This window comes from Tamandua tetradactyla, chromosome 7, assembly GCF_023851605.1.
Source record: "Tamandua tetradactyla isolate mTamTet1 chromosome 7, mTamTet1.pri, whole genome shotgun sequence".
Classification (NCBI taxonomy): domain Eukaryota; kingdom Metazoa; phylum Chordata; class Mammalia; order Pilosa; family Myrmecophagidae; genus Tamandua; species Tamandua tetradactyla.
The window spans coordinates 109943374-109969472 of NC_135333.1; the positions used below are offsets into that span (position 1 = coordinate 109943374).

The window sequence follows — 26099 nt, forward strand, 5'->3', positions numbered from 1 at the left end:
TGGATGGGAGTGGCAGCCAAGTGACAGCTGCTACCAGTGTAGGGAAAACCAGCATAATAGAAAGGTGGGACAAGCAAGTAGTATGTTTTAGGGTAATTGTCCTGAATGAGTGAGGAGTAAAGAATAGGAATGAGGTGGGAAGAGTTAGTTCTGATTCACCACCAAAAAGACCATAACCATTACTCCTTAGCAAAGAAGAAAACTATGATGTTGGCTCTGAGCTCTACCTGGAAACAAGAGGTCAACAACAAAAGGTTTCTTGGTTTATTTGCATATATACATTGCCATCCCAGGGAGCCTGCTACTGTTCAGGAATCCCTAGCTTCCCTAACCCAGCCAATACCCAAACCATACAAAGGAGGATGGTTCCTGTATAAACAATGATCAGGATCCATCTACCCCAACTCTGCAGGCTGTAACAGAACTCATTTAGCAAAAATGGGAGGGGCTAGAGGCCAGTGCCCATTAGACATCCTTGCCCCTTTGTAAACATTGATACCCAGGCTGCTGAAGCCTGAGGAAAGTGTGCAAACATGAGGGTACCACACTGTGTGCCCAGAGGGCCAGGGCCACAGCTGGCAACAATACCCGTGAAGTCCTAAGGGCCTGCCCAACTGGAGCCTGGCAAGTGCCAGGGGCAAAGACAAGGCAGTTACCCTATATCTAAGGGCTCACATGAGACGGCAGCGACGCTCTTGCCCATAGGAATTCTCTATGCGGGCAATCTCCTGGATGATTTTGGTGAAGATGGCTTGAGTCAGCTGTAAGGGATAAGTCAATTAGTTCAGTGCCAATACCACCCAACTCTGAGGTAAACATCCCACTTTCCAACCATCAAACAGTGCTATAAGAAACACACTACTACCCCCTCCACCCTCATAGTCTTCAGGCCAAGCACCTGGTTTTCACGAGCAGATGACTCCATAAATGTTGCACCCCAGGACTCTGCCAGCTTCTTCCCTTCAACTGCCTGGACCTCCCTGGAAGCAAATTTGGGAGGATAGTAATGTTCCCATATTGTTTGCAAAATCTTTAGAATCTATACATCCTCTGACCCATCCCATTTTCTCAAGGTTTGGGAGGAAGGCTGAAGAAGGAGAAGACCTAGGTAAACAAAGGAGTGATGGGGGAATGTAGTATAGAAATTTGAAATATGGAAGGATGATTTTCTGAGATAGAAGGGTTATTTTCTCTTAACTTTCAAGTTAGAAACAATGAGAGGTGAAATGACTTGCCCAAGTTGGTCGCAGAGCCAGGACTAGGGCCCAACTGATTCCTAGTCCAGTTCACTTTCAGCCTGAGCTCTAAACATTCACATACCTGTCTGGAGAGAGATCTGCCTTGTTTCCCACTAGCACCACCGGCAGCCTGTGAGGAAACAGAATTCACTACAAGATCCCCTTCCATTCCCCATGGACCCCAACCTTATTCACGTTAGGTTGAACAACCCAGCCCAGGCAGTATCTATGTCCTGCTCTCCTCCCTAACTTGGACCAAATCTCCCCTCAACTCTTCACCAACTTATCTCCATAGGATATCTCTACTCCCCAGGACCACTCACCGAGTTTTCCCATGGCTTTCATGCAGCTTTTGGTACAGACTCTCAATGACTTGGAAGCTTCAAACACAAGATATGGAGCTGTAACCTTAGTTCTGGGACATCCCTCAGTTCCTCCCAAGTTCCCCACCCACAGCCTTGGCAACTTACCTATGGAGAGAGGTGACAGAATATACAAGCACATAACCATGGACCCCAATGATGAATGAATAGGGCAGAATGCTGTATTCATCCTGACAAGAAAAAGAAACATCAATCCTAGATCCACATCACTCAAATGGCAGACTTGTGGGACTGTACCCAAGGGACTCTCCCTGGGACACTCCATAATCCAGTTACTTCCATTCAAAAGAATTTATGGAGCAGTTTCAAAAAGCCCTGCATACTACTAGCTGCTAAAATGCCTTTCTTTTCATTCTACTTTACAGACGAACCACAAAGGCTAACAGACTTCACCTCTCAGGGCTGAACTGCTACATTTGGATACCCAACCCCAAACTGGTACCTGCCCTGCTGTATCCACCAGGTGTAAGTGAAACTCATCTTTGCCAAGAGTCATTATCTTGCTGTAAGCTGAAAGGAAAAAGAAAAATTGTCTATGGGGCAACTTGTAGGAACAGCAATACATTTCCCCATACATTCCTAACCCTGGGGATGATACATGGATAGACCAGGTCCAGGGAACTCTCCAAGAAACTGGAGCAACAATGATAGGGTTCAGATCCACATTGTCACCATCCTGGACAATCCAAATCCTGCAAAATCCAAACTTTAGCACCACTTATAGAACAGGATTGCTTGAGAAGGAAGAGATTAAATTTCATATCTATTAAATCAGCCTCTTAACACCAAAGAAATTTTAAATTATGGAGTTGGGTAGGGAACCCAAGTCCTTCCTGCCCCATCCCTGTCACACTAAGGGAGAAGTCTACTCACTATTTTCCACTGTAGGATCATAGCCCTCCAAGAACTCGCCTTCCACAAACTGATGTGCCAAAGATGTCTTCCCTGTGGGGGGCAGTGATAACTGTATCCAAATCCTCTGTCCACATTCCCACCCTCTGTCCTCTCAGGTTGTGCACCCCAGCCATTGAATGCCCCAAGTAATGCCTTTCCCTAATCTACCCTCACCCTTTCTTCTCCCTGAGTCTCTGCACCTTGGCTACAATATACATCAAGCAGCGCCGCAGGAAGCATTTCCCGCCGTCTTTCTCCCTACCCCACCCCCCCACCTCCCAGTAGACCCAGGATTCCCTAATGTCAAGTCGGCCTCGCCCTAGGACACCTGCGACTACCTGTCCCAGGCAGACCGCATCCCCTGCGCCCACTCCCACCGACACAGTAACGCTTGGGACCACTCAGGTGTTCCTTCATCCAAACCCATATTAACCCCCACGGCCCCCGCTTCCTGCATCTCCCTCCCCCGGCCTTTCCTCCTCCATCCTTTGAATCCTCGCTCTACACCCTTGTTCATACGATGCCACCATTCCTCCCTGGGTCGGACTTCCGCGGCAGCGCGCCCCCTCTGGCCGCAAAGCCGCGGTGCGTCCGTGATCTCCCCAGGGCGGAGACTCACCTACAGAGCGGTATCCGAGGATGACCACCTTCCTGTAGCGGACTAGCGGCATGGCAGGCGCCCGCCCCAAGGGGCTTTGAGAACTGCGGGCTGAGATAGCCCGAAGGGGAGGAAGTCAGCGTGTAGGAGGCCTTGGCAACCCGTGCAATAAAGTCACTCACCCTGAAGCTGCCAGGGGCAAGCTAGAGGGAAACCAAAACAAGCGCCGCGCCCGGAGTTGGCCACGTGATCACAACACAGCACGACTAACGCGAACGAGCCGGGCGCCGGGGAACTACACCGCCGCGCCGCTCCGGGCTCCGCCCCCCAGGCTGCTCGCCATTGGTCCATTAGAAAGGATAAGGGCGGGGTCGCCAGAGGGAGGGAAGGGTGGGTCTCACGTGGAGCGGGAGAACACGGAGCTGCGCGTGCGCAGACTGGAGCCGGTTCATTCATAAAGAAACAGAAAGGAACCCGGGGTCCTAGAGGTGTTTGTGTATTTGCAACTTAGCTGAAGTGACTTCGGAGAATCATGGGCGGAAAATATCTTTTACGGCTGGGCTGAAGTTTCTGGTCAAAAGATTCTAGGACTCCCTTTTGCCAGGACTCTGAGGTCCTTAGATAGGAAAAAAAAAAGGCCAAAAATCCAATATATTCCCTCCCTTTAATCAGACCTTTTGTTGTGAGATTTTTCATTCTTCGAGGATCTAACTTCTGAACTGCAATTGTTGTTCTTGAGGGAATTGCTGTTTGTGGCCGGGTCGTGTGAGGTTTCACTGTCATCATCATAATCATCAATGCATTCATTTATTCAACAAATATTTATGTTCTAGATGCTGCTCTAGGCTTTGGGGGTAAAGGGATGAACAAGACAGACAAGGCCTCTGCTCTCACGAAGCTTAAAACCTAGTAGAAGAGAGACAAACATAACAAGGAAATATCAGATAGTGTTAGGTTCTATAAAAGAGGCAGAGTGTTGTGATAAGCAATGATCATTTTAAATTAGTGGTACTTCCTCTCAGAAGATGCCCCGTTTAAACTGAGATCTGAGTGACAGTAAGGAGCCAGCTAGCTGAAAATTTCAACAGAACAATACACACCAGTGCAAAGGCCTTAAAGTGGAACAAAATTTTTTTAGTTCTAGGAAAAGAAAATAAAGCCAGGGAGCCTAAAGCAGGTAAGGTCTGAGAGGGAGAGAGAGACCAGGCCATGTAAAACAGCTGGATTAATTCTAAATACCTAGAAAGCTGTTGATGATGTTTAAGCAAAAGAATGACATAATGTGATTTGTGTTTCTGAAAGATCTCCCTGGTTGTGAAGAACGGATTGGAAGTTGATTGAATAGGGCAAGGGGGGAAGCCAGAAGTTCAGAAAGAAGACATGCTTGTAGTTCAGCTGGAAAGATGCAGAATGGAGAATGGACTGGAGTGGTGGTAGAGAAGATGCAATGAGTGGGGAATTCAGGAGATATTTTGAAGCTGAAGTCAAGCTGACTTACTGAATATAGGAGATTAGGGAGGGAACAAGAAGAAGGAAAACAACTAGATTTGTAGAGTTCTATTATGGGCCAGACGCTGTGCTACATGTATTTCATGTATTATCTCATTTAATATTCACAACAGCCCTGAGGTTGAAAATTGGCACTGTTCTTTCATTTATCAACAAATATTTGATGAATAGAGCAGTAAACACAGATGAGGTCTTTGCTCTCAAGGAACAAGTATTCTTTGGAAAAAAGACCAACAATCCCAGTAAGTAAGTTGCAATAAAAAGTAAATGCAATGAAAAAAAAAAAAAAACCGACAGGCTATGAATGGACTAGAGAGTAACTTGGAATTTGGTACTCCTGAGGATGTGTCATTTGAGTCTGAGATATGAATGGTGGCTAACTATTTTCACCCTTATCTTACAGAAATAGAAACAGAGAGAATCACACAGGTAGTGGGCAAGAGGTTATTTCTTCTAGAAAACTCCCGATGAAGTGTGTATATAGGAATAAGATTATACTAGAGGAGAGGTAAGACTGTAGAACCATTTCTAACACTTTTTTTTCACATTTCTCACCTGCTATTTCCTGGTATGAGGAGGGAGGTCCAGGTCTACAAAAGTTATTTCAAAGAGCCACTTCATCTTATCTCAGAAAAAGACCCAGATACTTTCTCTTTGGATAATTAAGGAGCTCTTTGCAGGCCAACAGTTTTATGTTGGTGGTGATTCCAGTAAGGGTTGTAAGCACCAGAGGATAGAATAGAGATTTGGATTCAGTGAAATTCAGTAAAAATTTATTTCTCCTACTTTAAGCTAGGCGCTCTTCCTATGTATTGCACATTAGATGCCCTTTATACTGTTTGTCCCTGCATATTAACTCTCTACCCCTTTTTCTGTGTGTGTGCCCAGGAAGCAGACATTGCCCTCTTGCTCCCAGTGGGGTTCAGGTAAAGGGGAGCACTCATAGGAGGTCAGATGGAGGGAGGACAGTTGCTGTGTCCCCCGTTGAAGGTTGCAGTATCTCTCAAGATAGCCCCCACTCCCCATCTCCACATATACACATAGTTCTCTACGGATTTACAATCCTTCCCTCACCCTTCAGGCCTATGGTGGTAACAGCCTCTCTATTATTAACCCTGGATTACTGCTCTATCCTGTGTTGCTTCGTTATACTCTGCCCACACCTTTGTAAATAGTCTCTTTATTAAATCACCCTCAAACTCTCTTATTTTGAGTCAGGAAGAAAGTGGAGGAGCTTGGACAAAGGGCTTTCTCCTCTGAGGCTTTTTCTTTTTACACAGGAAGAGCAGATCTCCATAGCAGATTTTTACTTATATCCATCTCCTTGAACGAAACTATCATATGACCATCTTTAGCTGCAAGGAAGTCTGGAAAATTTAGGATTCTTTTCCAACCTCTGTGATAAAGGAAGGCAAAAGAGAAAGTGATTAGAAGTAAATGTACAGTGAGCCAATCTACAAAACCTGTGTATCTTGGGACAGAGATATTTGTTTATTAATTATATGTTTGTTAAATGTTGGTTGCTTTTAAAAGAAATGCATAAATAATTACATTGTAAAGATCTTAGATATGCAAAGATCATAAATATAGGCCCAAATAAATGAAACAAACTCTTCTGATGTTAAATTATATGGCCTTGTAATAAAATTTCTAGTGGCATCATTACACATTGCTATGTTTCAAACATGTGAGACAAAGTAAAGATGAAATGTTCTCAGAAAACTGTTTTAAACATCTTTGTGAAATATGAAGACATCTTTATTTTGTTAGCATCAAAATCACGTTGAATCTCTTTTCTAATGAAAAGGCTTTCATGGCTTCTTGGTTTTCCATAGCTTTGTTGGGATAAGAGTTATGGGCCCACCTCCCTGGTTATGTATTAGTTACCTATTGCCACATAAACTACATCAAATCTTGGTGGCTTAAAACAACAACACACTATTTCTCATGATTCTGTGGACATCCAACAGGGCATAGCCAGAATCTGTAAAGCCTCTTGAGGCCTAGGCTCTGGAAATCATAAAATATCCTTCTAAATTTGGGAAGTGATTAGTCAAAGCAAGTCTCAGAGCCAGCCCAGATTCAAGAGAATAGAGAAATAGTCTTCATTTCTTGGTGGAAGGAACTACAAAATAATGTGGCCATATTTTTCAGCTACCCCAGAACGTCCCTCTATTGATTATGACAAGAAGTCTAAGCTGGAGTTCTCCATTTACCCAGGCCCCCCAACCCCCGCCCCATCCAGTCTCCACAGCTGTAGAGCCCTACAACTCCATCTCCCCCCCACCCCACCCCACACACACTACCCTGGACCACTCACACTGTGCCTTTATGGTAGACAATGAGGCCATTTATGACATCTGTTGTAGGAACCTCGATTTTGAGCACCCATCCTACACCAACCTGAACTTTCTGATATTCAGCCTGTTCTTGTAGCTACTTGTATGTTAAGAATGCATTTGGCTGCAATAACAGAAAACCCTTGTAACAATAGCTTAAACAAATAGGGATTTATTTTTCTCATATAGCAGAACTGGAGGTAAGAGCCATTAGTCCCATTGCTCTATGATGTCAGGTCTGGCATCTTGGCGATTTTCTTAATCTTTTCCTCCTGCTTATCACCTCATGGTAACAAGATGATTTCACCTTCAAGTATCACTTCTAAGTTCCAAAAGAGGCTCTAGTGATCATAAAGACTCTGATGTTGAAAATGAATATAGAAAGCTTGAATAAAACTATTCTCTTTTTAAAATAAGATTATTCTTGAAATGTAAGAATGCAAAAACAGCAAAATTAATCTATTACTGTAAAGGATATATACTTTTAAGTAAGTATAGGTAACTAAGTTGATACATTCAATACTTACAAGTAGACATTTGACTAATTTAATTCCTAAAAGTTTGCTCAAGTTGGCCAAACAAGATCTTTTATTTTGGATCGTTAAGATTAAAGTTAAGATAAAATGCAAACATTCTAAAGACCCAGACTTTAGAGTTATGGTTCTCACTAGCTTGATAACTTCTACTGGGCTGGAAGGCTTGATCTTTAGAGGTTGCATTGATGCCTTCTGGCTTTCAGTTGGTATTGGCTAATGGGAGGCACTGGCTAGAGGAGAAAAGATTGGAGACTTTATTCCCCCACTCCCTCCCTGCTGGGCCACCTCTTGGCAATGACTGGGTTTCTGTAATGGAGGCCACAGATCCCATTGGGTGGCCCTATCCTACAGCTACAGCTATGGTTACAGCTCTCTCAGCGTTACTGTAACCCTCCCTTCCTCTTGCCCCTTCAGACTTAGGGAGGGTAATGGCTCCCCACTGATGCCAGACCCGGAATGCATCACCATTCTTGTTGGAACCCCTTTACCTTGTCCACACCTTGAAAAACAGTCCTTTCATTATATTCTTCTCAATTCCCTATTGGAGTGTGCCATCTGTTTCCTACAAGAACTAAATAATGCAACTTTCACGCTATAGCAGGGGAAATTATCAAGTAAAAGATTAGAAGGCAAAATTATATTGTTGCATCCAGTATAAGTAGCTGGAAGGATAGAAGAAGATCCTCTGGAAGGATCAGAGAAGGTTTCACAAGGTAGTTAATAATTAAGCAGTACCTTAAAAGCTGAAAAGGCCCAAGGGAAAAAAAGCAAAATGCTAAGTAAAGAGTGAAAACAGGGTTTTCCGGAAATGCAGGGTGGACCTAGTACCTGGAACAAAGGCTGTGATGGGGTTAAGACTGAAAATTAGACTGGGATCTGATCAGGGAAGGCTTTGAATGCAGACTTAAGAATTTGACCTTTATCTAGTAGCTCAGGCTTCTCAAAATATGCCACTAGAGTGCAAGATGGCTTAGGTAATATACAAACTTTAAACAGACCTTTATATTATGTAGATTTTAATGTGTTGTAGGAAAAAAAAGTAAGTAGCATGCCAAAACTGTGGCTTCATAAATATTTTGTGAAGTTGATGACCCGGTTAAAGATGATGGAGTGGAGGAAGTAACAATTTCATTTATAGAATTAGAGGTCTTGGGAAGAAGAGCAGGTTTTTTTCTTTCTTTTCTTTTTTTTTTTTTTTTTTGTGAAACGGGAATTATTGCATTCAGTTTTGACGTGCAATTGCATAGATGAGGAAAAGCTGGAGGAAGTGCTTGTGTCCTCAAGGGGGAGTTTGCTCAATCCAGGGACCACAGCTAGCAATTTACAAAATAATTGAATCATAACCTGTTAAAGCTGGAAGGACTTTAGGGCTTATCTAGTACAGTGGTTCTCAACCTTGAGCACACATCAGAGTCACTTGGAAGGCTTATTAATTCGCAGATTGCTGGGCCCACCCCAGAGTTCTTTGATTCAATAAGTTTGAGAGGAACCCCAAAATTTGCATTTCTAACAAATTTCCAGGTGTGCTGAGGTTGTTAATCTGAAGTCCACACTTTGAGAATTACCGATGTAGCACAATTTCATCATATTATAGTTTGGAAACTGCAGCCCAGGGAAGTAAAGTACATCACAGAAGCAAAACATAGTAGAAAGAACATGGACTTGCAGTCGCCAGACCTGGCTTCAAATCCTGGCTTATTGATTATGCAATTTAGGGCCAGATACTTACCTACCCTGAACCTCATCTAGGAAATGGTTAGAACAACATGGCAATGGATATTTGTCATTCTTTCTGGCTATCTGCAGAAAGATCGAGTTTGATGGTAGATAGTGGCAGTGGTATCAACAGTGGCTTCCAGCATCTAATGGTGGCATTGGCCTGCAAATTGCAGCATCTAGTGTTGGTGGCCCCACTGCCTTGATTCTGTTTTTGGGGCATTGTTCATGGCTGCATAGCCTCAGACCTTAGGTCCTCAGTCTTTCTAGTGATTCTGTGACCTATTTCAATCAGCCACTAGAGGCTTCTAATGCTTGCAATGAAGAATGCTGCTGGAATCAAATACTCTACACAACTGCTCTAAGAAGGAAATGAGATAATGTGTGTGATCCCTATTGCTCCATTGAGAAAGAGTTGATGCTCGTTAAATTGAAGCCATTATAATAATTATTATTATAGTTTGAAAGCAGATTTACAGTTTAGCCACCCTCCCTTGACATACCAGGAAAGATGTCTTGCAGGCTCAGAAACTGGATTTGCTCAGGACATCTCTAAATGCTTACGTGCTGGAGTAGGCTCCCAGTAATACATGAGAGCCTGATCTGGGTCCTATCATGCCAAAGTATTCATTGCTTCCCCTTTCCAGTACGAAGATACCTGAGTCCTCTCTCCTGAGCACTTTCTTTCCTGGTATTGAGGTACTAGAATAGTGCCTGAAGAACAGGAAATTAGGATATAAGGAAGGGACTTTCTCTGTAGGGTATTTTTTAAAAAACAAATTACCTTTAATAAGTTACCACTTCAGTCCTTACATTGATTTGTTTTTAAAAATAGTTTGAAATGCCAAAGTGAGCACACATAATAAATAGAAAATTGGGATGCTTAGTGCTGGAGATGTATCAGCCATCTTCAACTGTTGAAGATAACAACTGGATGCATAATTAGCATTGGTGAAAGAGCAGCCAAAGTACTTGGGAGAGGATAGCTTTTGTACCACTCACCAAAAAATATATTCCCTGTGTATCTGGAACCTAACTTCACTATAACACTGAATACTACCACCCATAAGAACAATTTTAAAATATCAAAGTGCCAGAGGACTTTTATTGATGGTATTTTTAAGTCAATGTTTAAAAATATCTGACAATTACTCAAATATACTAAGCCACAAGGCAGACTCTAAAATAATACGTTACAAAAAGTGTAAATTTCATAACTGAAATGTGATATGGTTAATATAATACATACTGCATGACTATCCAAACTAACCTCTTTCAAGTAAAGTTAATTAAAAGGTTTAAACTTAGTTTCCATTTCTGCCCAGAAGAGTGATGTCAGTATTCTAGTAACAGTGATAACATCCCATTATTATAAACACAGAACACGTGATGTGCACATTACTTTAAATTATACATGATTGAAGAAAATACTTCAATGTATATGTCCATATGCTATGTGCAAATTTTAAATGGTGCAGGTTTATAATTAAAGCTGGGTTTAACAAATACTTTCTGACTTCTAAAAGTTAATGATGAAAGCACTTCCCTAAATGTCACCAATCTTGGTTATAAGGTGACACTGGTTCTTCTTTCCCCTTTAGGTGTGATGATCTTCATGTAGCATTAATTCTCAAGGTATATTTGTTTCTGGACTATACAGTTTTCATAATCTTCTTTCAAAGGCAGCTAACCATCTGCTTTACAACTTCATCGAAAAATAGTGTGGCAAGCTGAGGGTGTAAAAGTGAGCAAAATTTTTAAAAAATTGAAAACTCCAAAGGACATATTCTTGGGTAGCCAGGAAGACCTGGGCTAAAATGCTCAACAGCCTCCAAACGATTGAAAAGTCTCCCATCTGTACAGGATGCCTTTACCAAATGCGGTAACCCCAGGGTTCTATTGATGGATATTGCTCCAACATGGGTGGAAACCCAATTTCTAATCGTGTTTTGCAGTATCCAGATCTCTTTGATATTACATCTGATTTTGTGCACCAAGGAACAAAATGCTTATAATCCTCCATTCCCTATGCCACATCATACATTTCCTGTTTAGGATATACTGTAATTCTCTTCTCTGAATATTATTTTGTTGTTGTTGTTTATTAATGGTGCAGCAATTTTGAAGAAAGTTCTTGCCTGTACCTCCTCAGGCACAATTGAGGCCTGGAGTGGAAGAGTTCTGCTCATCAGTACACCACGGGAAGCTAAATGTCTGACGTTACATGTAGGTTCCTGCCCCGGAGCAGAGGCTCTAACCGGCCCCTGACTCTGGACAGCGTCCTGAGACCGCCTTGCTTAAGGCCCTCTAACCAATCCGAGCTGCCATGAGAGTCCCACTAAAGCTGGTTGCCACCTACGGGGTCAGACCCTTTGTAGGGTATTTTAACCAAGTCATGAGGAGACCTGAAGAACCATCCCTGTCCTACCAGTGACAGCATTCTACATTTTCCTTCCCAAGATAATTCTGGGCACACTGTAATAATTCTGCTTGGCTAAGTGTCCCATTCATCACATTCTATTTTGGATAATGGATTGATATTGGCTGATTGCTCTTTTATTTTAAACTACCTTTTTATTAGATGGATTAGCATCAAGCTGATAAACTTGGTAGAAATCTTTTGCTCCTTCTATTTCTTCACCCCCTCCCTCATCCAATCAACCACCAAATCCTATCAACTCCACCTTATAAATATTTCCTAAAATAGTCCTTTCTTTCCATCTCCATGGTCTCCACTTTATCTCTTCCCTCATCCCCTCCCACCTGGATTACCGCATCACCCTCTATGCTTGCTCCTCCCTGAACCCACCAACTGCCTTTTAATCCACTCTCCACTCAGCTGCTAAAGTGATCTTTTTTTTTTTTTTTTAATATTTTTACTGACAAATCTTCACACACATACAGTCCGTACATGGTGTACAATTAGTGGCTCACAATATCATCACATAGATTTGTATTCATCACCATGGTCATTTTTTTAAAACATTTGCATCATACAGAGTGATCTTTTTTTTAACTTTTTTATTAATTAAAAAAAATTAACAAACAAAACATTAAGATATCATTCCATTCTACATATACAATCAGTAATTCTTAATATCATCACATAGTTGCATATTCATCATTTCTTAGAACATTTGCATCGATTTAGAAAAAGAAATAAAAAGACAACAGAAAAAGAAATAAAGCGATAATAGAGAAAAAAAAGATTATACATACCATACCCCTTACCATACCACTAGCATTTCAAACTAGATTTATTTTAACATTTGTTCCCCCTATTATTTATTTTTATTCCATATGTTCTACTCTTCTGTTGATATAGTAGCTAAAAGGAGCATCAGACACAAGGTTTTCACATTCACAGAGTCTCATTGTGAAAGCTATATCATTGTTCAATCATCATCAAGAAACATGGCTACTGGAACACAGCTCTACAATTTCCGGCAGTTCCCTCCAGTCTCTCCGCTACATCTTGAACAACAAGGTGATATCTACTTAATGCATAAGAATAACCTCCAGGATAACCTCTCAACTCTGTTTGGAATCTCTCAGCCATTGACACTTAGTCTCATTTCACTCTTCCCCCTTTGGTCGAGAAGGTTCTCTCAGTCCCTTGATGTTAATTCTCAGCTCATTCTAGGGTTTTTCTCAGTCCCTTGATTCTGAGGCTCAGCTCATTCCAGGATCTCTGTCCCATATTGCCAGGGAGGTCCACACCCCTGGGAGTCTTGTCCCACACAGAGAGGGGTAGGGTGGTGAGACTGCTCTTCATGTTGGCTGGAGAGAGAGGCCACATCTGAGCAACAAAAGAGGCTCTCTTGGGGATGACTCTTAGGCATAAATTTTAAGTAGACTTGACCTATCCTTTGTGGGGTTAAGTTTCATTTGACAGAGTGATCTTTTTTAAGAACCAAATTTGATCAGGCTGTTCCTCCAAACTGAAACCTAATTAAATTAATGTAAGCCATTAAAATGGCTGCCTATATCTTTAGAAAACTATCAAAATCCTTAGCATAGGACAAAATCTATTAGTACTTGCAGGGGCTAAATAAATATCTGTTGAAGGGAAGGAGGGAAGGAGTCGAGTCTCTGGAACTGGGAAGAACTGCCTTATCCTTTCTGTACTGATTTGCCTTATTTAAACCTCAGAGCACCTCTTTATTTCCAACCTCTTTTACCTTATTTCCATCCTCTTGGAAGCACCTCACTGTGGCCTCTGGCATCTCTTACAAAGTGATTTCCTCAAAGTCACACAGCTGGTGAATAAGAATCAAAAAGAACATACAACCCCATTTTTTTGTTAATTTAAAGAAAAAAAATTTTTTAAACATAAAACATACAAACATGAGCATTCTTAATATGATCATTCCGTTCTTGGTATATAATCAATAACTCACAATATCATCACATAGTTGTATATTCATCATCATGATTATTTCTTAGAACATTTGTGTCAATTCAGAAAAAGAAATAAAAAGAAAAAAATTCATACATGCCATTCCCCTTACCCTTCCCTTTCATTGATCACTAGCATTTCAATCTATTAAACTTTTTGTAACATTTGTTCCCCCTATTATTTATTTATTTTTAATCCATATGTTTTACTCATCTGTCTGTAAGATAATAGGAGCATCAGACACAAAGTTTTCACAATCGCACAGTCACACTGCGAAAGCTATATATATATGTACAATCGTCTTCAGGAAACATGGCTACTGGAACACAGATCTACATTTTCAGGCAGTTCCTTCCAGCCTCTTTGTTATGCCTTAACTAAAAAGGTGATATCTATTTAATGCTTAAGAACAACCTCCAGGATAACCTCTTGACTCTGTTTGGAATCTCTCAGCCATTGACACTTTATTTTGTCTCATTTCTTTCTTCCCCATTTTGGTCAAGAAGATTTTCTCAATCCCTTGATGGTGAGTCCCAGCTCGTTCTAGGATTTCTGTCCCACGTTGCCAGGAAGGTTTACACCCCTGGGAGTCATGTCCCATGTAGAGAGGGGCAGGGCAGTGAGTTTGATTGTCAGGTTGGCTGAGAGAGAGAGGCCACATCTGAGCAACAAAAGAGGTCCTCTGGGTGTGACTCATAGGCCTAATTTTAATAGGCTTAGCCTATCCTTTGCAGAGAAAAGTTTCATATGAACAAACCCCAAGACTGAGGGCTCAGCGGTTGCTTTGGTTGTCCCCATTGCTTGTGAGAGTATCAGGAATTCTCACATGGAGAATTTCCCCCTTTCTCGCCATTCCCCCAAGAGGACTTTGCAAATACTTTTTAATTCACTGTTCAAACCACTCTGGGATTTATCAGGGCATCACTGTGGACAAACCTACAAAATCTCATGCCCTCTTCAAGGTTCCATGAACTTATGGTGTTCAATTAAACTGTCCACATAAGTTATATTAGGAAATGAACTAGTCAAAATATAAATTTTGTACCAAATAAGCATTTTTTGCATTAGTCTCACGCATAAATTAAGGTTTTAAAATATTAATTACTATCTATTTTCAACACCCTGCAGTATTAACATTCCTTTGTTCTTCCTCAAGCAAAAACATTTTAAAATTTGTACATTTAGTCACTATCATTATACACTCTAGGCATTCCCAGATTATACCATCTTAGTCTTTATCGTCTGTCCTTCCTTCTGATTTCATTTGTGCCCCAGACCTCCTCCCTCTGTCATTCTCACATTCAGCTTCATTCAGTGTATTATACAACCCCATTTTTAAAAACATTTTATTTTGTTACAGGATACTTACAAGATAGTTTGTATTACAAAATAATACAACCCCCACCCCGTACAAAGAACTCCAACATATCCTTAGCCTCCCAGATACCCAGATCCGTGAATTTTGACATTTTGCCACATTTCCATATCATCCGGTCTCTCTATCAATTTATTTTTTAAACACTTGAGTGTAGGTTAAACACTTGAGTGTAGGTTGTATACATCATGCTCCCTGAATACTTAATATTGCCATGTACATTATCTGAGAACAATGATATTCACTTGTGTAACCATAAGTTATATAACATAAAGCTTACAGCCTGTATTCTAGTTTTTTCAAATGTCCCAATAATGCTCTTTAGTTGCTCTTTCTTTCTTTTTCTTTTATTGTGGAAGCATATATACAATATAAAGTTTCCCATTTCACCCATTCCCAAACATAGCATTTAGTAGGACTAATCACATTCACAATATTGGGATACCCTCCCCCCTTCCATTCCTAAATCTCTCCCATCGGGTAGTGCAATGGTGGCTCAGTTGCAAAATTCTCACTTGCCATGTAAGAGACCTGGGTTCAATTCCCAGAGCTTGCCCATGCCAAAAAAGTAAAAAATAAACAATAACAATAAAACTCTCCCATCTTCCTAAACAGAAACCCAATGCCTATTACCTCCCTTTCTCCCTGCCTTCTTCCCCTCATCCTTGCCCCTGCAACTTGTACTCTGATTTTTGTCTCTATGAGCTTGCGTATTCTCCAATATTTTCTTTGTAGTTACCACAGAGTTTAAATTTAGCATCTTAAATCTAAAGTAATCTTGTTTGCTTTGATATAAACTTTATTTCAACAATATACACACACTATGTCCTTGTATCCCGCAACCCCCTTCCCCAGCTTTATGTGGGTCTTGTCACAAATTACATTTTTTTTTTTTTTTTTTTTAAGGAAAGACAGACAGAGAGAAGGAAGGAAGGATGGAAGGAAGGAAGGGAGGAAGAAAGGGAAACATCTTTAAACATTTTCTTGTTTTATTGTATTTTGTTTGTTTGTTACATGGGCTGGGGCCGGGAATCGAACCGAGGTCCTCCGGCATAGCAGGCAAGCACTTTGCCCGCTGAGCCACCGCGGCCCGCCCACAAATTACATTTTTATACAGTATGTAAAAATACTCATATTTATTATTACTTTTTATGCATCTGCCTTTTAGATCCTGTAGGAAGTAAAAAGTAGCATTACAAACCAAAAATATAATAGTACTGATATTTATACTTACCTGTGTCATTACTCTCACTGGAGATCTTCTTTTCTTCATGCAGCTTTGATCTATTGTCTATTGTCCTTTCCTTCCAACCTGCAGAATTCTCTCTAGTATCTCCTGTAGGGCTTGTCTAGTGGTGATGAACTCCCTCAGCTTTTCTTTATTTGGAATGTCTTAATCTCTCCCTCATTTTTTTCAAATGCAATTTTATTGAGATATATTCATACACCATATAATCCATCCAAAGTATATAATCAGTGGCTCACAATATCATCATATAGTTGTGCATTCATCTCCACAATCAATTTTAGAACATTTTCATCACTCCAAAAAAAGAAATAAAAATAAAAAATAAAGCCTAAATCATCCCATACCCCTTATCCTCATTATTATTATTAATGCTATTATTTGACTTGTTTTTATTACTCATCTACCCATACACTGGATAAAGGGTGTGTCAGCCACAAGGTTTTTACAATCACGTGGTCACATGATAAAAGCTATATAGTTACACAATCATTATCAAAGATCAAGACTACTGTATTACAGTTCCACAATTTCAGATATTTCCTTCTAGTCACTCTAATACACTAGAAACTAAAATGAAATATAAATATATTAAGTCAGTAGTTATATCATTTGTTAAATCCTAATTTCTCAGTTATACCTCCTTCCTCTCATTTGATCATTCTCTTAATCTTCAGGGAAATCTGAGCAATGACCATTTTAACTTCTTTGGGCTGGAAAAGCATGTTGACCTTATGGGGTAGAGGAATAAAACTGGTTGATGTTCTTGGAGACACTGGTACCTCTAGGTTTCAGGGTTTATCTGGCATAGGAACAACCTGGAGTCCTTAAATTTCTGAAAAAATAAACTTACTAAGAACAACTTTTTTAGAGTCTTAGATAGAATTCAGGGTATTCTTTAGGCTTTTTAGGAGTACTGTTGGGGCTTGGCATATTGTGGCAATTTGAAATATCTTGAAGCTTGCATAAGAGTAACCTCCAGAATAACCTCTCGACTATTTGAAACCTCTTAGCCACTGAAACTTTATTTTGTTTCATTTCTTTTCCCCCTTTTGGTCAAGAAAGTGTTCTCAATCCCATGATGCCAGGGCCAGGCTCTTCCCTGGGAGTCATGTCCCACATTTCCAGCGAGACTTACACTCCTGTCTCCCTCATTTTTGCTGGGTATACTATTCTTGGTTGGCAGTTTTTTGCTTTCAGTACTTTAAATATGTCATCCCACTGCTTTCTTGCATCCATGGTTTCTGATGAGAAATCAGCATTTAATCTTATTGAGGCTCCCTTGTATGTAACACTTTGCTTCTCTCTTGCAGCTTTCAGAATTCTGTACCTTTCATATTTGGCAGTTTGATTATAATATGCCATGGCATGGGTTCCTTTGGAGTTATCCTATTTGGAGTTCATTGAGCATCTTGGATGTGTATAGTCATGTCTTTTGTAAATTTGGGTAGCCATTATTTCTTTGAATATTCTCTTCTCCTTTTCTCTCTTTCTTCTCCTCCTCAGATGGATGTATACATTGTATACATCCCACAATGTATACATTGGTACACTTGATACATTGGTACACTTGATGGTCCCATAGGTTCCTAGACCCTCTTCACTTTTCTTCATTCTTTCCTCTTTCTGCTCCAGACTGGGTAATTTCAATTGTCTTATCTTCAAGTTCACTGACTCTTTCTCCTGCCAGTTCCAATCTGATGTTGAACCCTTCTAGGGAATTTTAAATTTCCATTACTATGGTCTTCAGCTATGTTTGGTTCTTTATCATAATTTCTGTTTCTGAATTGATATTGTTTGTCTTCATCTATCATTTCCTGATTTCCTTTAGTTCTTTGTCCATATTTCCTTTAGCTCTTTGAGCATATTTAGGATCATTTTTTTTTTAAAGTCTTTGTCTGGAATGTCCCAGGTCTAGTACCTCTCATTGATGGTTTCTAATATTTTAATCTTATTTTTTGCATGTGCCATCTTTTCCTGTTTGTATGTTTTGTAATATTTTTGTAATCCTAGATATTTTGATATTTTAATGTGTTACTGCGGGAATTTAGACTATGAGGCATCTGTTCCTTAAGATTGTATCCAGGTAGTGCTATGATAGAGCTTTACTTGAATGCCAGGAGCTAACAAAGGAGGAGGAAGAGGAGGAGAAAAAAAAAAAGAAAACACCTTTCCCAGTCTTTGCAGATTGACCCATGCTTGTGATCTCCTTCAGGGCTTGTCCATACAATGAGTTTGGAGAATAGCTCCAGGCCAGAGCATAGGGGCCTCCCTGATCCTTACTGCACTTGTCTTGAGCATGAGTGTGTGGCCCAGAGAATTCCCCTGTTGATATGGTTGCAAATGCCTCTGTTACCTAGGAAACAATTTTCTCACCTCATTGGTCCTGAGCACTGGCACTATATGTCCTACAGCCAGCAATTCCATACCACAGGAAACATGACTTTACTGCTCTCTCACAGTGTTCTGTAGGAGAACTCAGTGAGCTGCCTTCTATGCATAAAGCAAGTTTTGGAACAATATGTTCCTCATGCCACCACCAGACAGATTGGGTTAGACATACATGCTCCCTCAGAACCAGGACCAGGGAAGTACACCGAGAATGTGGGCAGGCTCCTTAGTCAACCAGTTAGGGATGAGGAAGAGGCCCGCCAGAGGGTCAGAAGATCCTATTGCTTTTAAGTAGTTGTTTTCTGGGTTTGGTGCTTCCCTGTTACTGCAGCCCTTTTGCTGTTTTCTGGAGCTTTCAGAAAATTGTTTCTGCCAGTTCTTGCTGTTTGTTCAAAGTTTCTGTGGGGACTCTGAACCCTGGAGCTTCTCACTCAGCATCCTCTTCTGGGGGGAATCCGTTACTATTCTTTTGACTTTTTCCAACCATTTAAAAATGTAAATACCACACTTAGGTCATGGGCCATACTCATAACCATATTGTTTTTAATTGTATCACACATAGTGGTGTGACAACCACCACTATGTGTGGTGGTTGTCACACCACTATGTTATTGTCACCAATAGTTTCCTAGCCTTGTGTGTTGAAGCTGTATATACCCCTGAAAAGATTATGTGCGTGTGTTTTAAATAATACATTCACATTTACACATAGATTTCAATTTTACAAGTACAAAAGGCAAAGAACTGCAAAGAATCTAAGCAACTGTATAAATAACTTCATTCAGTAGTTAATACTGTTGTCCCCATTCCCCATATTCTAAATCCAAAAGAAAACTGTAAACGCCACCCAGTGTGTAGACTTCACTTTAGAAGTTGGAGACTGTGTGTAGTTCTGCACATGTCTGGGTTTCCATAGAACTGAACTGAGACTCCATAGTTTTCCAGGCCAAATCATTTAGAAAAAAATCACCATGGCTGTTTGAGTTCTGCTGGTGAAAACAAACTCCCCATGGTTTCAAAACCAGAATTCATGGTCTTTGTTTCTGTACTGTTCAAAAAATTTTTTTGTCATTAAAGCACAGAATATTCCATTTTTCTTTATTGCATCTTTTTTCTGAGCCCTTCCTTGGCTCCTCAGTAGTTTTTTTTTAAAACAGTTTTTATTCATGTACCATAGGATCCATCCAAAGCATATAACCAATGGCTCATGGTATAAACACATAGTTATGCATTTATTACTACAATCAATTTGAGAACATTCTCATTCAACTGAACTTTGCTTTCTAGAGCAGGTAGGTTTTTAGTGGGAATCCCTACTGTTTGGGGTTCTGTGTCAGATGAATCAGTGCCCAGATCATATTCTTTTAATTCATTTCTGTGGGTATAGACCTATTGTGGGTGCAACCTTTTGATTAGGTTAGTTCAATTGAGATGTGACCCACCTCATTTGGGGTGGGTCTTAACCTTCTTACTGGAGTTCTTTGTAAGAGAATAAATTAGAGATAAGGACACCCAGAGAAGCTGAGAGAGAACACACAGAAAACAGAGAGAAAGACACCGAATCCAGAAGCTGAATCAATGTAACCCAGGAGAGAAGAACCAGTAGATGCCAGCCATGTGCATCGCCATATGACAGAGGAGCCCAGATATCGTCTGATGATGCCCTGATTTGGACATGCTCATTGTTCAGAACTATAAACTTGTAAGTTAATAAATTCGCATTTTAAAAGTTAACTCATGAGGAGTCACAGTTTTAATATTAGTCTCTCTATTTCTTTTCTTCATATATATACCATTGTACTTGTTTTGGTACTCAAATATTGTTGACTTTTTGGTTTATGGAAATGCAATATGGAATTTCTCATTGCTGATGGGTATAGATAATTCATTTTCAGAATATGAATATCAGTTCAGGATTTGAGATGATGAATAGCTTAAACTTTAAAGTAAACATAAAAAGCTAAAACTGATTGTACTAAATAGAATAAACATAAGACATACTATAAAAAAAAGTTAACCCATTTCTGTTATATTGCATTTCATCAGCTTTAGCAGACCTGAATACCTTGTTAGAGTTTTTCAAAGTTGGAGGAAATCCACTCTTCCACATCACCAAAGAAGCCGCTTCATCTTTAGAGGATCGTAACAATTATTTAAAATCAGATGCTTAAAAGGAATACTCATCTTAGCCAATTTATTGAAGAATAGAGAAAATGGACTGTGTGTGAGCGCAAAACCTACATCCACCTTTCTGTGGTGAAGCCAAGGGAAGAGGAAGGTAGGTGACTTTGGCTTTGGCTTAGTTCAGGGAGAGATCAGCAACATCTATTCTCAAGGATTCTACGACATACTATAGGCTAGCCAAGGACTAGAACAAGGAAGGTATGTGTGCAGAGGAAAAGAGATTAATTCCGGCTCAAATGTTGGGAGGAATCCCAGCTGCTGCAGCTGCTGAGGGCTTAACCAGCTGTTCACTGGGCAGCTGCAATATTCAGCTCAGGCCTGAATCTCAGCTTGGGGCCATCAGCTCAAAGCTAAGCCAAGGCTCTGCTGAAAAGATTGCTGGAAAAGCAAAAGAAAATAACAGAGAAAGGGTCCCCAGTTCCAAGGACTTCTGTTTGTACACCATGTGGTTTGAAATCAGACAACTGTGTTCTCAGGTTATGTGGCATTAAGGAGAGAAATTGACTGACAATTTGGGTTTAGGTTTCAGAGTGAAGCGAAGCCAATGCTGGAAGTATGTATCATCTTCAGTTCTGCTCCTGGTCTATCTTATCCTACCCTGCCCTAATTTCTCTATAATACCCCCACTATCTGCTCCAATGGCATATTGTATGTATGGGAAGGGGGCATTTCCTACTGGTGACTTGAACTAGAGCAGGGACACTCAGCTGTTCAGATGAGGACCAATCTACTCAGGGGTAGACACATGACTGCAAAAGCCTGTCTGATCTCCAATTCTCTTTTTAAAATGCAAGTTTGGTTATAATTGCTTCTTATTTCCTTTAGGACAAAATTCACGATTCTTAAAGTGGATCATATCTTCCCTCTGTTATACTGAGCTTGTGAATGTTCCTCAGATTCATCTTATTCTTGTTCCACAACTCCACGCCTTTGTACGTGCTGTTCCCTCTTCTGGAGGATTGCTAACCATCCTTCGGGTCTCAGCTTAAATATCACTTCCATCCCATTCACAACACTTGATACCCTGCTAACCACCTATATAATACCTGTCTTGCTAGCTGAACTGTAAGAGCCACGAGGGAAGGGACTGTGCACACACTTTTATTGTCACATCCCCATCGCACAGCACGATACTTGGCATATAATAGGCACTCGATGAAACAATACTGAATTGACATGACCCTTCTCATGAGGGTTGTTCATTTGTTCACAGAAGCCAAGTCACATACAAAGATAGTAACAGGGAAAAGAGGGTTTGATTGTGCCAATTGGCAACAGTATCCCTTGCGGGGAAATAAATAGCCATAGCCTTCTTTCTCAGACAGCTGCCTCAGTTTCCTACCAAAGAGGAAGCCTCCCTTCAAAATAGCATAGACCACAAAAGCACATGTCTGGGATCACAGGCTAAGGATACAGGTCAGAAATGCTCATTTCTCAAGGGGAGCTGATTATTTTTACTTCTGGAAGCTCAAGCCCTCCCTTTGTTTTTCTAACTCAGAAAGATCTAAGAGTCTTCTTACACTTTCTTTGTTGCTATACCAGCCCGCCGTGGATTCCTGCCAGGAACCTGAACCAATATATATATATGTATTTCCTTAAGTGGTGACTAGGTAGTTTTAGTTAGGGAGGCCAGCCATCCAAGCAGGAGGAAGAAGAGCCAATTAAAAGGAGAGAGAAACAACAGTCAGGAAGCTAGGAAAACTATTAATGACCCAGTGAATGAAGTAAATGAACAAGAGTTAAAAACAATTTAAGGCCCCACATGATGTGGCCCCACCATCAAGGTAGTTTTATTTCTGTTACTCCTGCTCCAGTTCCACCACTTAATGGCTTTGATAGCTTGGTCAAATGACTTAAATTTCTCTTTGCCTCAGTTTCCTCATCTGTAAAATGATCTCAGAGGAGTTAATGAGACGATGTAGGTCAAGTGCAAGAACAGAGCCTCACACCTCACAAGTTCTCAGTAAATGCTAACTACATATAGATGTACTTCCAGCCCCCTGCCTTAGCTAGGCCACACATGTTCATTCCAGATTCCAAGCCTTTGCTCAAGGTGTTCCTTCTGCCTGGAATGCCCTGTTCTATTTATGCATGCTTCAAAATCCCATTCAGATTATAGAGCTGTGTTCCAGTAGCCATGTTTCTTGAAGATGATTGTATAATGATAATAGCTTTTGCAATGTGACTGTGTGATTGTGATTGTGAAAACTTTGTGTCTGATGCTCCTTTTGTCTATGGTATGGACAGATGAGTAAAAAATATGGATAAGAAATAAATAATAGGGGGAACAAAATAATAATTTATTCTACTAAAATAAATTGAATAGATTGAAATACTAGTGGTCAATGAGAAGGAGGGGTGAGGGGTATGGCATGTATGAGTTTTTTCTTTTTTATTTCTTTTGTTGGAGTGATGCTAATGTTCAAAAAAATGATCATGGTGATAAATACACAACTATGTGATGATATTGTAAGCTGTTGATTGTAACCATGTCAAGAATGTTTGTTTGTCAAGAATGTTTACGTTTGTTTATTTACAATAAAAATATTTTAAAAATTTAAAAATATATATAATGTGAAAAAAAAAATCCCATTCAGTTCCTACTTTGTCCACAAGGTCTTCTCTGAACTAATTTGGCATTTACTGCCTGTTCAACACCCCCCCCCCCATTAAATAACAATGTTGCTTTGTTAGTTAACCACTGTATGCATTTATGTCAACTCCTCTAGGGAAGAAGCTGTTTCTTAATGTTTTGTGTGTTTTTTCAGTGAATCAATCAGACGCTGTTATGCTGTAGATGTTTAGTAAATCCAGTCAGGAAATAGGAGGGAAGGTAAGGGGAAAAATTACTGGATTCTGGGTGATAAAAAGTCACCTGAGGGCGGGCGATGTTGGCCCAGTGGCAGAGCCCTCACCTGCCATGCTGGAGACCCAGGTTTGATTCCCTGTGTCTGCCCAAAGAAAAAAAAAAAGTCACCTGAAACTCAGAGCAGTGGTTCTTGACTCTTGGCAAGGTTATCACAAAAATTCCCTGGAAATTCTTAAATCAAATTAGTTTTAATTTTACTTTAGTTCTAAAGCAAAACAAAACAGAAACAGATCTGTCACAGAGCAATTATAGGTGTAACACAGTCCCCAAAGTTTGGGAACCACTGATAATGCTTTTACTGAGGAGAGAAGCAGGCAGACAGCAGAAATCAGGGAAGGAGAAAGTGAGAAGTGGACATGGTATAGGAAATATTTACTGAGTGCTTATTCCACATTGGGCACATGCATTGACCTTGTCAACGATCCTGTAAGGGAGGTATGATTATCCCCAGGTCTGTTTGACTTTCAAGCCATGCTCTTTCCCTGATCTTCACTGCTTATTTTGTTAATAATAAGAGGTGTTGCATCTGGAAGGTGTTTTGTGGCCAAGTGAATATGCCAACCTGCTTCATGGATATGGTGCCCTTTGCTGCTTGAAAGCAAGTAGACCATGAATTTTTTTTTTTTTTTTTTTAGGAACTGGGAGGGCTTCAAAGGGATAAGAATGATGAGGGATGAAAATGGGAGGTGGGAGGTGGTGGTGAGAAGTGAGCCACAGATCTGGGAAGTAGCCTTCAAGATATAATTTAAAAGAACCCAATGAGTTCTTCTTTCCCCAAATATCTTCCTGACCAAGGTGCAAAGAATCATCACCATTTTGGTTAAAGGTCTCATTTTTGGAATGTCCTAAGACACATACATTAGCTGCGAAGGGAAGTAAATATCTATATATCTATAGCTGTATCTCTATCTATTTATCTATTTATGAGCCCATCAACATAGGAAAACTAATTAGTTTATAAGTTGATGCTCCTTTGCTCATCAGCTGGGGTGCTCTGAAAGGAGGGCATCAGGATCTGATAGAGAAAGACAAGAGCAGGTTTAGAAAGAAAGTAGGAAAGGTTCATAACCTGAGCTGTGTTTCTGAGACCAGGATTTGTGCAACAGTCACCTGGTATAGTTTGAGGGAAATAGTGGATGGAAAGGCACTAAAGGCAAACTTAGTCCAGTTCTGAATTTTGCCTATATCAAATGTTACCTGGAACCCCAGGTGTGCTTTCACACCAGGATCACTGAATTCAAAGGTTTCTGAACTCAAGGCTGAGGGAGCAACTTGGATGCATAGGGAAGTCTGGACTACTACAGGCTATGACTGTACCTCCAGCTTCCGGGAGCCATAGAGCTAAACCAGGCACAAGGGTTGCAGAAGTGCCATTTGCAGAGGCTTTCCCAAAGAGAGGCAGGTGGACTTCTGGCCAGCTCCTGACACCCGTCGCTCAGCCTTGGCAACTTGGCAATCCAAGCCCCACCCACCATCTCTCACCAACTCTGCCAGGACTTTGTTTTCTACCCTTTTCTTTGGCCTGGAAGAGAACTGAATGCATAAACCTAGAATTCTGCTGAAATCCACCAGAGGGCGGTATATAGCAGAGACCCTGCTGTCTGGGAGCACACTGTTGCCACAGGGAACCGGCTCCTGGCAGTACCACCAACCCTAGAGCCCTCCCTGAGGGCCTAGACTCTCCTGCTCCAGAACAAGCCCAGCTTCTCATAGCTTCATTCCTAATTCAGGGAATCTGCCTGCCTAGACTTCAGATGTCTTCTGCAATAATTGTGGAGGGAGGTATGGGTGGGCAGAGGTGGAGGAAAACAGTAGAAATGACAACCAGACCCGTGATCAGGAAGAGGGCTTAGATTGCATTGTAAATTCGCCCTTGCCTGGGGGACTTATTTCTCCCTACATACAGGGGGACCGAATCTGCTCTGCACCAGCAGCCCTTCAAGACAGGAAGATTCCTTTCCTCTGTCAGGATTCTTTCTCTTGGCCACTAGTGTGTGGGGAATGTCAGTAATAAATTAAACAGGGATTCCCACAAGTCACAAGTTGTCCCAGTGTCATTCCAGAAAAACAAAAACAAAAAAAAGAAAAACATAGGCCCCATCTAGACCTTACCACCAGGGTAGGCCGATTCAGGGTCTTGAGGAAGGGGCCAAGACTGCAGGGTAACAATAAGGGGGCAGGACGCTTTGAGTATAGGTACTCATGCGAACAACTCTCGCCCCTACACCATCAGTATGCAATTGTAGAGACCGAATGCTTGTCTTCTCTGGGTGGGAGGAAGGTCAGCAGCCTAGAGAAGGGTGTGACTCTTTCATCTCTGTTGCTCACAGATTGGGACTCCCCTCTGAGGGAAGGAAGGTGGACTTGAAGGCCTTCTAGAGAGGGACGGGGGGGGGGGGGGGGGGGGGGGGGGGGGGGGAGG

At 40.9% G+C, this 26099-nt stretch overlaps 1 protein-coding gene and 1 pseudogene across 2 annotated transcripts; both read right to left on the minus strand.

The window, feature by feature from the left end:
* Positions 1-104: 104 nt before the first annotated feature.
* Positions 105-3424, minus strand: RHEBL1 (RHEB like 1). Of its 2 annotated transcripts, XM_077170787.1 has the most exons (8): positions 3135-3424; positions 2495-2566; positions 2064-2131; positions 1709-1791; positions 1562-1618; positions 1321-1368; positions 899-980; positions 105-761 (listed from the first exon to the last, which is right to left on the minus strand). In XM_077170787.1, the coding sequence occupies exons 1-8, from the start codon at positions 3184-3186 to the stop codon at positions 672-674; spliced, it is 552 nt and encodes a 183-aa protein (XP_077026902.1). In that variant the 5' UTR covers positions 3187-3424; the 3' UTR covers positions 105-671. The 2 variants fall into 2 exon arrangements, with proteins under 2 accessions (XP_077026902.1, XP_077026903.1); XM_077170788.1 differs by lacking the exon at positions 2495-2566.
* A 7386-nt stretch (positions 3425-10810) lies between these two features.
* On the minus strand, positions 10811-11541 carry LOC143691772 (coenzyme Q-binding protein COQ10 homolog B, mitochondrial pseudogene; annotated as a pseudogene).
* Between the last annotated feature and the right edge of the window lie 14558 nt (positions 11542-26099).

Excerpts from the sequence above, each read along its gene's own strand:
- RHEBL1 (XM_077170787.1), bottom strand. The coding sequence starts at position 3,186 with ATGCCGCTAGTCCGCTACAGGAAGGTGGTCATCCTCGGATACCGCTCT. Across the intron at positions 1,792-2,063 it reads TGGTGGATACAGCAGGGCAG|GATGAATACAGCATTCTGCC; the intron begins GTACCAGTTTGG and ends TTTTCTTGTCAG. Across the intron at positions 1,369-1,561 it reads GAAAGCCATGGGAAAACTCG|GCTGCCGGTGGTGCTAGTGG; the intron begins GTGAGTGGTCCT and ends GTTTCCTCACAG.